General features: G+C 44.4%; 1 protein-coding gene across 2 annotated transcripts in view; it reads left to right on the forward strand.

Moving 5' to 3' along the window:
• Window positions 1-1,648: 1,648 nt before the first annotated feature.
• BCKDHB (branched chain keto acid dehydrogenase E1 subunit beta) overlaps window positions 1,649-12,354 on the forward strand; it is a 264,232-nt gene continuing 253,526 nt past the window's right edge. The window contains exons 1-2 of one of the 2 annotated variants that reach the window (XM_030555804.1): window positions 1,649-1,751; window positions 10,127-10,204. In XM_030555804.1, coding sequence (XP_030411664.1) covers window positions 10,141-10,204 — 64 coding nt within the window. In that variant the 5' untranslated portion in view covers window positions 1,649-1,751; window positions 10,127-10,140. The remainder of the gene's footprint in view (window positions 1,752-10,126; window positions 10,205-12,354) is intronic. The other variant, XM_030555805.1, reaches the window with a different exon arrangement.

A 12,354-nucleotide genomic window follows, 5' to 3' on the forward strand; every position in this document is an offset into this window, starting at 1 on the left:
TAATTTAGAAATTAGTTTACAGGAGCACTGTATCTAATTCCTATATAAAGAAATTTAAATAAATATTAGACCCACTCAGCTCTAATACTGACATGTTCTGACATCTTGTGGCAAGTCACTTAAGGGACACTGGTTAGGTTTAAAATTTTAATGTATATTCTACTACTATATGCTACTAACTCTTCAATACAACAATTGCAACAATTGCAGGAAAATTAATATTACTATCATTTAGGCTAATTAATTTTTGCAGTTTTTCTAAGCTTGAAATAGATCATCTAATGTTTGGAAACATCTTACTAGGTCACAGCCCTGTGAGTTTACACTGCACCTGCCTGGAGTTTAGGGGTGTTACTATACTACAAATAATGGACTAGAAATGGACTTTAAACAGGATGCAATTTTTGTTCTTTATTCTGGAATTGGCTTGGATACAGCTAAAACCCTAAGAATTTGAGGAATAAACACATCTGATACTCAGACGACACTTTTTCATTCCTTCCTTTTCTCAAATGCAGAACAAAAAAATGACAACACAAACTGGTTTTCAGTTAAAATGTAAAATTGCATAGCAGCCCTTGCTCTAAAACTCAGCATGGGGCAGAACTTGGCACCCCTTGGGTGTTAAATGATCTCCTCTCATCTGACTCTCATTCTCTCTTTCTTTATCCATCCTGACCACTGTGTTGCTTTTCACGCAGTGAACCATGACATCCTTCCCAGCAGCCTAGGACCACTGGCCTTCTTGACTTTGCTCCCATCTATCAGAATCTTCTCTTTCTTCAGAAGGAAAGGCTGGTCCAGCAGATAGGGTGTGAAACTCTGGGAGAAGGAACCTGCCCCTGGCCTTGCAGCTGCCCTGCCTTGAAGGCTAACTGCAGTGGCAGAGAGCAGCAACTTGGGTTTATTGCTTGCCCTGACTACAATCTGTGAGGCAAGCTGCTGTCTTGGAACGCAGGCCTTTCCCCAGGAAAACAGCACCACAAGCTCAGCAGCCCGCCCCCTAGGTCTGGCACCAGGCTTGTGGTTCGAGCCAGCTCCTGCCCACCTGGCACAATACTACCCCTCTAGCTGATACACAGCCTGCTGCCTCTGCCCCTTTCCTGGGCTCCCCGGGGCGGAGCACAGTCCGTGCATCAAGCCACTGCCTCGTGCAGGGACCACAAGCCCTTCCCCCACTCCTGTCCTGGGCTCCCCAGGCCGACACAAAGCACCGCCCCTCTCAGCGGGACCACGCCCCACTTCGCCTTCCTCAGGCCGGCCCCTCCCCCTACGCCCGCCTCTGCGCATTCTCTAACTCCGCGAAACCACGCCCCAAGAAGTCTAGCTCCACCCATTCCACAGCCCCGCCCCTCACGCTTTCCTCCTCCCCCGCCGCGCCGAGCCTATTGTAGACGAACCTGGTTTATACGCGTGCGCAGTAGAGACTACTCTCTCTCCGGCCTCACCCCGCCCACAGCACCGTGGGTTCTGATTGGGCCGATCTACGTCGCCCTGATAGCCAATAGGAAAGCCCCAGTCCTACCCCGCCTCTTTACAACGTGCTGTTGCTGTCACACCTGCTTCCTGAGTCCTGACCCTAGTGGAGATGGCAGCGGCCGGGCTCGGGCTGCGTCGGGCAGCGGTGCTCGCCTCCGGACCGGGGCCGCTGCGGGCCGGCGTGTGGGGCCGGCTGCTCCCCTTGGCGGCCGGGCCGCGGCGACACGCGGCGCATTTCACGTTCCAGCCTGACGCGGAGCCCAGCGCACACGGTGAGAGGTGGGGCCGCGCCGGGTCAGCCTCCCCACGCCCCCGTAGCCCAGGCAACCTGGCCCTGCTCTGGAGAGGGGCTACCCGGCGCGGGACTGGCGGAGCGCATCGGGCTCCCGGCTGAGCGCCTGCTGCTCTGGCTCCGCTTGTCCCGAGGGGTCCGATCCCCGGCGCTAAGGGGAGCCTCCCATTCCCTCCCCCCGCCGTACTGTCAGCGCCCGCTACGGGTGGGGCTGGGGGAAAGGGCGCTGGGTTCCCGGGCGTGCACCCACCGCCAGCCAGACCCACCAGGGGCAGCCGTTAAACGGCGCCTGGCCGCGCCCCAGGTAGGCAGCGCGGAGCGACCATGTTGTCACCCCAGAACCAGAGCCCGCTCCCCCGAGCTCTGACAGTCGTGAGACTTTCTGGGCAAACAGTAAAGGCCAGTTCTTGCCGCCAGACTTCTGGGGTCGGAGCCTCTGGAGTGGCTCACGCCACCTGGTCAGGCCCTCTCAGTGAGGGTGGGAACTGCCTTTCTGTTAAGGGGGAAGGGGGTGAGATTCCCCCCCTCCCCATTCCTCTTTTCTAGCCTCTGGGCTAGTTCCGAGTCTTGTGACAAAATTGCTCGAGTTGGTGAAGCTGGAAGAATAACTCACTCACCTGAAATGACCTAAAGTTGAAGGCAGGTGGCATGACTCGATTTTTGGCCAGGATCTGGAGCTGGTCGCCAGGTAGAAAAGCACTAACAGCTGTTCGTGGCCATTTTTGGGTGAAAACTTGTTTTCACTCCACTCAGGAAACGAAGATGTGTGACATAATTGCATTTTAACTTCAGCAATACTACTATAAAGAAGGGGGGAAAATCACTTAGAAGGTGTAGAGAAGATGTTTTCTGTTGAACAGAGTGATGTGAGAGTCCAGTGGGGAGGAGTTCTATTATCTTTTGTTGGGGAAGGGATAGCTCTGTGGTTTGAGCATTAGCCCACTAAATCCAGGGGTGTGAGTCCAATCTTTGAGGGGGGCATTTAGGGATCTTGGGCAAAAATCTGTCTGGGGATTGGTCCTGCTTTGAGCAGGGGGTTGGACTGGATGACCTCCTGAGGTCCCTTCCAACTCTGATAGTCTATGGTTCTGCTGTAAATAGGCTTGTCAGAATTATTTTGCAGTTTTGATTAATAGTGACTTTTATTTTTACAGTTATGGGAAGTTAGAGCTTGGTGGTGGGGTTACTGTTGGGGCAGTGCGGCTGTAGGGGGCTTTCTGTAAGGTTGAAGGGCCCAAGACAGCTGGAGGAAATGGGCAGGGTAGACAGTGGTCCTGATCTGATGGAGCAGAGATCCATGGCCAGGGCTACAAGGGGAAGGATGAGCCCCTGGCTCTGGGGGTCTCTGCTGAACATCTCCTGACAAGGGATTGCCCCCCTCCTCCACCTGACTGGTGAAGGAGCTGGGCTGCAAAGAGCTGTCTGTGCTGCTGCTGGGCCAATTCCCTGCAGGCACAAGCTGGAGGAGGGTGCATTCAGTGCAGACTGTTATGGTCAATTTTTTTGTTGATATCAGTGTGTCAGCTGAAATGGATGTTTATTGACATCTGCTGATTTAAAATGGATCCTCTCAAGCCTATCTATAAAATAGCCAAGTTCACATGCACTCTTTGGCAAGCTGGCCTTAAGTTCTGCAGCATGTTATAGCAAGCTAGAAATTCTGTGGCAGATTCAGTTCAATTCACAGTTTGCTATTTGCATAAAATTAATGGTGAGAATGCCGAATACAATTATTTTCATGTAATATTTAATTAATATTACATTGCCCTCAAATTTCCAATATGCCACAGAATTTTGACACATCACTGCAATTGTAGAAATTTTCAATATATGTTGGAGAAGCTGCAGGTTCTGGTATTTGGGCAGGAGACACTTGGCACTTCAGGTTGCTACCAACAGCGGAAAAATTTGCAGACAGCCTAATGGTCAGGGCTCTGTTCAGAAGAGATTGTGATGGGTTCCCCCCAGGGTGCCACCTGGAATTGAGGTACCACTGAGCCTCCTGCCCTGGGCTCTCTTTTACACTGTACTACTGTGCCAAGCTGCAAAGCCCTGTGGAGTATAAACCCAAAATTATACTGTTTTGCACTGCATAGGGAACTGTACTGCGTAAGTTCATAAAATTCACCTTCTCCCTCATTGTGGAGAGGAATATGCAACAGCTTTTGTCCTTGAGCTATGATTTGCACACACCAGTTTAGATAAAGCAAAAACTAGTTTATTAACTAAAGAAGATAAATTTTAAGTGATAGCAAACAGGTCAAAGCAGATTACCTAGCAAATAAACAAAAAATGTAAACTAAACTTAATATACTAAATAGATTGGATATGAATAGCAGTTTCTCACTCTGAGGTGATACAAGGAGGGTGCAGATTCTTAAGGGGCAAGCTGCACTTGCTTACAGCTTGGAACACCAGGGGATTCCATTCACAGGCTAAAAATCCCTTTAGCCTGGGTCCAGCAGTTCCCCCAGTTCAGTTTTTGTTCCTCAAGTGTTTCCAGGAGTCATCTTGTGTGGGGACTGAAGAATACCAGATGATGTCAATCCCTGCCTTATGCATATGGTGGGAATGCTTTGTTTCCAAGCTTTGTTCCCCAGATGGGTCTTGATAAAACACTGACATCCCAAAATGGAGTCTAGAGACATGTGGTCACATCACATGTCTTTGTAGAGTCATAATAGCCATTACTTGGAGTCTTAGTATTCTCAGGAAGACACCCCAGGTGGGAGATAAGATTTTCTGAAGGCCATTATAACGGCCATACTTGGTCAGACCAAAGCTCCATCTAGTCCACTATCCTGTCTTCCGACAGTGGCCAATGCCAGATGCCTCAGAGGGAATGAACAGAACAGATAATCAAGTGATCCATCTCCTGTCACACATGCCTAGCTTCTGGCAAACAGAGGTTAGGGGCACCATGCCTGCCCATCCTGGCTAATAGCCATTGATGTACATATCCTCCATGAATTTATCTAGTTCTTTTTGGAACCCTTTTATAATCTTGGTGTTCAGAACATCCTCTGGCAAAAAGTACCACAGACTGACTGTGTGTTGTGTGAGGAAATACTTCCTTTTGTTTGAAACCTGCTGCCTATTAATTTTATTTGGTGACCATAGTTCTTATGTTATATAAGAGAGTAAATAATGCTTTCTTATTTACTTTCTCCACACCAGTTATGGTTTTATAGATCTCTAGCATATCGTCTCTTCCCCCCAGCACCTCTGACATCTCTTTTCCAATCTGTAAAGTCCCAGTCTTAATCTCTCCTCATACGGAAGCCGTTCCATACCCCTAATAATTTTTGTTGCCCTCTTCTGAACCTTTTCCAGTTCCAATATATCTTTTTTTGAGATGGGGTGACCACATCTGCACGTAGTATTCAAAATGTGCGTATACCATGGTTTTATATAGGGGCAATATGATATTTTCTGTCTTATTATCTATCCCTTTCTTAAAGATTCCCAACATTTTGTTTTCCTTTTTTAACTGCTTCTCTACATGGAGTGGATGTTTTCAGAGAACCATCCACAATGACTCCAAGATCTTTCTTGAGTGGTAACAGCTAATTTAGACCCCCTCATTTTATATGTATAGTTGGGATTGTTTTCCAATGTGCATTACTTTGCATTTATGAACATTGAATTTCATCTGCTATTTTGTTGCCCACTCATTCAGTTTTGAGAGATCCCTTTGTAGCTCTTTGCAGTCTGCCTGGGACTTAACTATCTTGATAAGTTTTGTATCATCTTCAGGTTTTGTCACCTCACTGCTTACCCCTTTTCCCAGATCTTTACAAGTATATTCAATGGGACTGGTTCCAGTACACAGTTATTTATCTCTCTGCATTCTGAAAACTGACCATTTATTCCTACCCTTTTTTGCTTCTCTTTAGGAAGGCCCATTGTTTTTTCCTAATGGCTCATTTCCCTCAACAGGCCCTTCCCAACCCAGCTATCTATAATGAAAGAATCTTGTCTAGTGGAAGCAGCGAAGAGTCCTGTGGCACCTTATAGACTAACAGACGTTTTGGAGCATGGGCTTTCGTGGATGAATCCGACGAAGTGGGTGTTCACCCACGAAAGCTCATGCTCCAAAACGTCTGTTAGTCTATAAGGTGCCACAGGACTCTTTGCTGCTTTTACAGATCCAGACTAACAAGGCTACCCTTCTGATACTTGTTTAGTGAGTGTTCCCCAGGTATAACTACATTTTGAAATACAGATTTATAGTCAATATTCACAACTTTAGGTATAAAAATTATGCATACAACAAATAAGATAATCATATTCAGCAAATCATAACCTTTCCAATGACATCTCAAATGACCTGTCCTGCATAAAATATATTCTAATAATGTCATGATATAATAATATCACTGTCAAGAATATAGGGTACAATGTCACAGAGATAATAGGTTTTCCCATAATGATCACTTCAGAATTTTGTTTTTGTTAGGTGGTGTATCAGAAGACATGCATCCCCCTAATTTCTTTAAGCCTCCTCATTGTGGAGACGGCCTCAAAAGCAAAGAATAGTTCCTGGCTCTGATTCTCCTCATATCTTTCCCAGGAAGATGCAGAATGAAAGCTGACATGACTCTTGTCTGCTCTACTACCACCCCTAAGAGTCTTCACAGTGGCAATGAAACTGACTAGACTGGTCAGTTTCATTCTGACCACTCCTCCTGTGCTTGTACAGTAGAACTTCAGTTACAAACACCTTGAGAATGGAGGTCGTTTTTATAATGCTGAAATGTTCGTAACTGAACAAAACGTTATGGTGGTTCTTTCTAAAGCTTATACAGCTTTGAAACTTTCACTATGTAGAAGAAAAATGCTGCTTTCCTTTTATTTATTTTTTAGTAGCTCATGTTTAACCCAGTACTTGTAGTCCTGCTTTTTGGTCTCTGTTACTGCCTGATTGTGTACTTCCAGTTCCAAATAAGGTGTGTAGTTGACTGGTCAGTTTGTAACTTTGGTGCTCATAACTTTGAGGTTCTAAGGTGTATGTATATGTATATACACAAGATTCCTTCTCTTCCTGGTTACCTTCCTGAGAGTCCCCACAATAGTGAACCTCTGTAAGCTCCGTAATGATGAGTGTTGGTCTTAGCAACAGTTTGCATTTCTCTTTCGTCCACTGGGCACAGATCACATTGCTGGGAATAAGCTTTTGTCTCAGTGGAGACTTTTGTCCAGTAAAAGTTTGCAAGTTACTTCTGTATAGTTTTCAGTACCTGCAAGTATCTTGAAAATGAGTACAGTGGTTGCAATTCAGTGTCTAGGCATAATATTTTTAATGTGTTCCCATATTTCTAATGTTCAGATGTCCTGGGAGGTACCCATTTTCTGCAAGATAGTCCCTTTTTCAGTATGAATTTCTCTGCTCCTCTGAAAAGGGGTCATTAGGTTGGTTACCTTGGTTTTAGCTTTTTCTAACCTCAGCTTTCACTGAAGTTAATAGGTGATAAAGGGCACTCAGGATACAGCAAGATCAGGGCTATAGTTTTATTTATATGTAGTTCCATCCACCACTGGTTCAGATGTAGGAGGGTGTGATGGAGGGGTCACTGTGGGGAAGCCTGTTGTGTGTGTTGAACCAGTTAATTAGGTGACTAGAAAACTATTGGTTCCTTGATTTATATGCATTGTGACTTTGCATTCATATAGAAGGTGGTAAAAATGAACTGTGTGATGTTGATGTTGACGATGCCATCACACAGTAGATTTAAAAAAAGTCTCTACTGCATTCTCTTCACCTAGTTCCAGAGCTCAGATACGAAGGGTGCGTTGGTTCCCCTCTTCTTGAAGGGAGTTATTAGGGAGCCTTTCAGATACTGCTTTGACCTACTGAATTATTCTCATTTGTTAGAAGTAGATGAGCAGCAGAGATTTATTTATCCCCAGTTTTGGAAAGACTGGGTTGTCAGAGTGTGAATAGCTTAGTATGGGGAGGGGCAAGAGTGTCATATTTTTTTTTTATAAATTACAACTATATCATTCCATCTATGCCTGCTGTTTTGAGCTTCCATAGCATTTTCCCCACCCTCTGATCAAAATGTGAATAACAACTAACGAAAACTGGGGCTATATAGGGATCAGAGCAGCTAGGTCTGGGCTGGAATGTTACAGTTCTTTAGCCATGTTCAGCAACATATACAGCAGTTTGAGAGGAAGTGAAAAGCTGTCTTTCTAAACAAAGCATCAGTTTAAATTTAGTAGAGTTAAAACTAATTCAGTTAGAATTTTTCAAGATATCAGGGTTCTGACTACTACTACCATGAATGTCCTGGCACTCCATTTTACTATTCTTCAGAAGACAGGCCCATCTACAGCTGGACACAGATTCAGTAACAACTCAGAGGGAGAAGTTTTACCAGCTTAAGAATTCTCATCTACAGTTCTTTGTAGGTCTTACTCCTGAGGGAATTCTGCACCAAAAATGTAAAAAGTATGCACACAATATTTTAAAATTCTGCAAACTTTTGTCCATAAATAAACGTAGCTCCAGCATGGCAGTGGGGAGCACAGGCCACTGACTGTATTGAGGTGGGAGATCACCTTGAAGCCCCTACCTCCCCTAGTACAGGGACTCGGTAGTGAGGCTGCACCTGACCCTAGCACAGTGCGAGGGCTGGGCCTGCCCTGGAAACACCCTGGGGCCCTGCCCCTCTGTGCCAGATGCACCAGGTATTGCTGGGCAGACTCAGCTCAGCAGGCACCTAGTGTGGGGGGGATCCAGGTGTGGGGTGAGATTTCTGTATAGGGCAATCTGGGTGCTGACAGCTCGGTGGGAGATCTGGATGCACAGGCTTGTTAGGGGGTTCTGGGTGCAGGGGATCCAGGTGATGGTGGTTGGCCTCTGTGAGGGCCCAGTGGGGGGCCTGCTTTACAGGGGAGCTCCTGTTGCTGCTGAGGGGATGCTGCATGCCAGGCTCCTGCTCCCCCCCTGCAATTCCCCTATCCCCATCTCCATCTCCATCCTCCTCCCTCTGCTCTATTCCACCCCCTTCCTTCCTTCCCCACTGCTTCATTTCCCCCACCTCCCTTTCCCTCATTTTCCCCCACCCACCTTATACAGCTCCACTGCGGGCATTCACTGTTCCACAGAAAACACGAAGGGGAGCACAGCTGGCACTAAGACCCAGGATGCTGCATTCAGCTGCAGAGTCCAAGACATAGCCTCCTAGCTGGGCAGCTCTGCATTTGCACAAATGAGTGTGTGGGTGCGGGGCAGTGGCGTGTAATCCCAAATGCCCTCCTATGGCTTGCCTCCATTTGGGGGGCAATACCCTCCAAAAACTGCACCCATGGTCGTCCCTCCCCCCGCTGTGCGGCTTCCCTTTGTTTCCCTGGAGGAAATATGTGCCGGGGAGTTGGGGGTGGTTTTCTGCAGGTGTGCAGTCTTGCAGAATCTCTCCAGGAGTACAGTGTCCCATTTGGTTACTGACCAGACACAACCCTGCTTAGTTTGTAAAAATCTGACTGGCTAATAATAGAAGACAGAGTGGCTGCCAGCTATCCATTTTTACACAATATCTGCATTTCCAGGAAATTCTTGTCATCTTTACAGCATATTGGGATGAGGTATGGGAAACTGGTAGTGTAAAAGCAAAGATTTGAAACTTAAAAAATTTGCTGTGTGGGAGAACTTCAGTAATAGCACCCCAATGTTGTCATTGCTCTCTCTATGCTTGTAGTTATGGCTATTCAGCATCACCGTTTCCCCCACTCTGTTGCTATCTAGACTCCATTCTCCTACCCTCATTTCAGTTGCATTCAAAGACACCATCCACATGGTCCCCAGAAGTGGAGGAAATGTAAGGCTAATTCTGTGCCCTTACAGAAATGTCCTATGTTAATGAGGATTCTGAGTTTAATAGCTGTAGTATCCTGTAGGAAAGAAGGTCATGGAGTAAAAGTTGGGCAAAGTTTGGTCAACTTTAACAGAGTGCGTAACTATCTCAAAATGGTGATTTTTTTTCGTAAGGAAACAGTTTTAGATACTGGTTAAAGACAATTAAACTTAAGTGCTAGCCTTTGAAAATACGTTGCAAAGTTACAGCTGTCCTCTTCTACCTGGAGTCCGGAAGGAAGTTACAGCATTGGCTATCATCATTATGTAACTTCTGAATAATACTGGCTATCGGTATTGCAGTTACTGAGATTATAAAGTGTGCCAAACTGCATCTCATCCATTTAAAGTTTATGCAGCAAAACAGTTCTTTTGATCCTCAATGGCATTTTTCTTTTAAGGGCTTCAGTGGCTGCTGGCTCATTTAAATTCTTATTATTAAGTTTGCTTTATTTTATTAAACAGATAAGTAGCTCAATAATGTCTCTCTCATGCAGGGCAAACTCAGAAAATGAATCTTTTCCAGTCTATTACAAGTGCCTTGGATAATACCTTGTCCAGAGATCCAACTGCAGGTACGCTATAACTGTAATTGTGTGTCTCCATGTACTCTGAAATTAGTCATTTTTAAGATTATCTGAAATGTTTTTTAATAAAATGTAGAAATAAACTGATTCAGGTCCCAAATCACTAACAGAATACATCTGTAGGATTAAAAATGTATAAACAGTGTACTGAAAGACTATTTACCACATTGGAACCCAGCCACAGTTCTATTTCTCCTGCAGCAATTGACTGCATCATTAATATCTAATGTGGGGCAGAGAGTTGCATTGCTTAGCCTGCTTTCTATATGAGTGATGTTCCAAATACATCAGGGGGAAATTCAGGTCCTAGCAGGTAAACTAATTAATTCTGAACTTAAAAAAAAAAAAAAACTACTTTAAGTTGAAGAGTACACTTTTAGAACATTTCAGATATTAGAGATTCTCCCCCGCCCCCACATGCCTTCTGCCTCGAAAATGCATTTACATTTGCATTTTCCTGATTGTAAACGTGCATGGTTGTTGCAGTGGTGACCAGAGCCAGATCTCAGCGGTATTTCTGGTTTTTTCCACTTTGCTGCTCTAAATATTTCTGGCACACTTGTAACTTAGATATTGATTAAGCAGCTTTCATATAATTCTGCTGTGTATTAGTACACATTGCTACTTAATGTGTTATCTTTGACTCACCTTTTTGCCCGCCGATTAAAAGCTATATAGGAGTTTTTGTAGTATTTTGCCTCCAAAATAATGTTGACAGAATTGTCTTTATAGATCACATATTTGTGACTAAATAGAGGAGAACCATTGTAATCTTGATCTATGCTTCTGGAAGTAGATAATTGACAAAGGAAAATAGAGTACTGTAGCCAGATTTCTGGAAAGACTTTCTGGTCAAATTATCCAATTTGTGACTGCATGCTAGGGTAAAGCTCATCAAATCAATATTCTAGGAAGCAAGATGATCATGGTAGAGATTACTAAGGAATGCTCTTCTCCCATCCCCTTCAACACAATTACATAGCTGTTAAAATGTATGATGGTTTTTTCGTAGAGCATCAGCACCTCAGGGTATTGGCTCTGTTGGAGGCAGGCTATTGACTTGATAGTCCTAACTAAGGGTCTCATGTAGTATGAAAAATCTATGTTAAGCATTCAAATAAGGCTCTGCCTGGATGTGTTCCCTGCCTCTGTATGTATACTATGATTTGCCTTATTGAATTGCTTAGTTTTGGAAAAGTGAGATGACTCCAGGCACGTAAGATTTCTGAAGCATTCTCATGGAATCAGCTCTCTATCTGCAAGCTGACTGTTCCAGTGTGTTGGAAAACTGCTTTTTCCATGTATCATCCTGAATTTTGTGGCTGACATCTTTAGGGCCCAAGCTTGCAAGGGGTTTTGCACAGGTGGACTCATGCAGAATTCCTTGTAGGATCAAGACTTCAGTTGTAGAGCCAAGATCTGAGCTATGAATTTCACCTTACTTTGTATGTTCAGTACTTAATCTTGTAGTAGAAGATAAGATGTATCCCTAATATTATTTTGTTGCTTTAGATAAGCGGTTGATCCAGTTCCCAATGAAGTGGATGGGAAATCTTTCTACCCTCGTTCTTGGGAGTTAGATTGGGTCGCTAACCTCATGAATCTCTGTATAGCATGGTTGTAGTCATTGACAGAATGCATTCAAAGAATAGGTGTCCACTGATGTGCTCTATTAGCAGTATGATAGCACTGATGTCTCCTGTACTAACTGGTGCAAAACTAGTATTCATATTAAATGGGAAAGGCTTTGTAAAGACTCTGACCTCAAGCATGCAAACAATAAAATCACAATAGCAACAAACCAAAGCAAGGCAAGCCCCAACAACCAAAACAAATTAACAAGGAAAGCTAGGAAGATAGACTGGAGACATACCTCAGTCCATAAGAACATACCGTCATTAATTTGTTCTTGCATCATTATTGCTATTCTGTTTTGTGAATCTGTCTGGTTATTAACTTGTGCAGTGGTGAATTACCCCACGTTTATTTAAAAGCTCTAACGTAGAGAGCCAGTGTTTTTTTTCTGTAAAGATTGGTTAATATTTGAGGGAGGAAATTAATGAGCTCTGTCCCTTAAGATATGCAAATATTTGGGGAATATTAGCACTGAATAACTTGGCCAGTAGATATGTCACATC

This window comes from Gopherus evgoodei, chromosome 3, assembly GCF_007399415.2.
Source record: "Gopherus evgoodei ecotype Sinaloan lineage chromosome 3, rGopEvg1_v1.p, whole genome shotgun sequence".
Taxonomy (NCBI): Eukaryota; Metazoa; Chordata; order Testudines; family Testudinidae; genus Gopherus; species Gopherus evgoodei.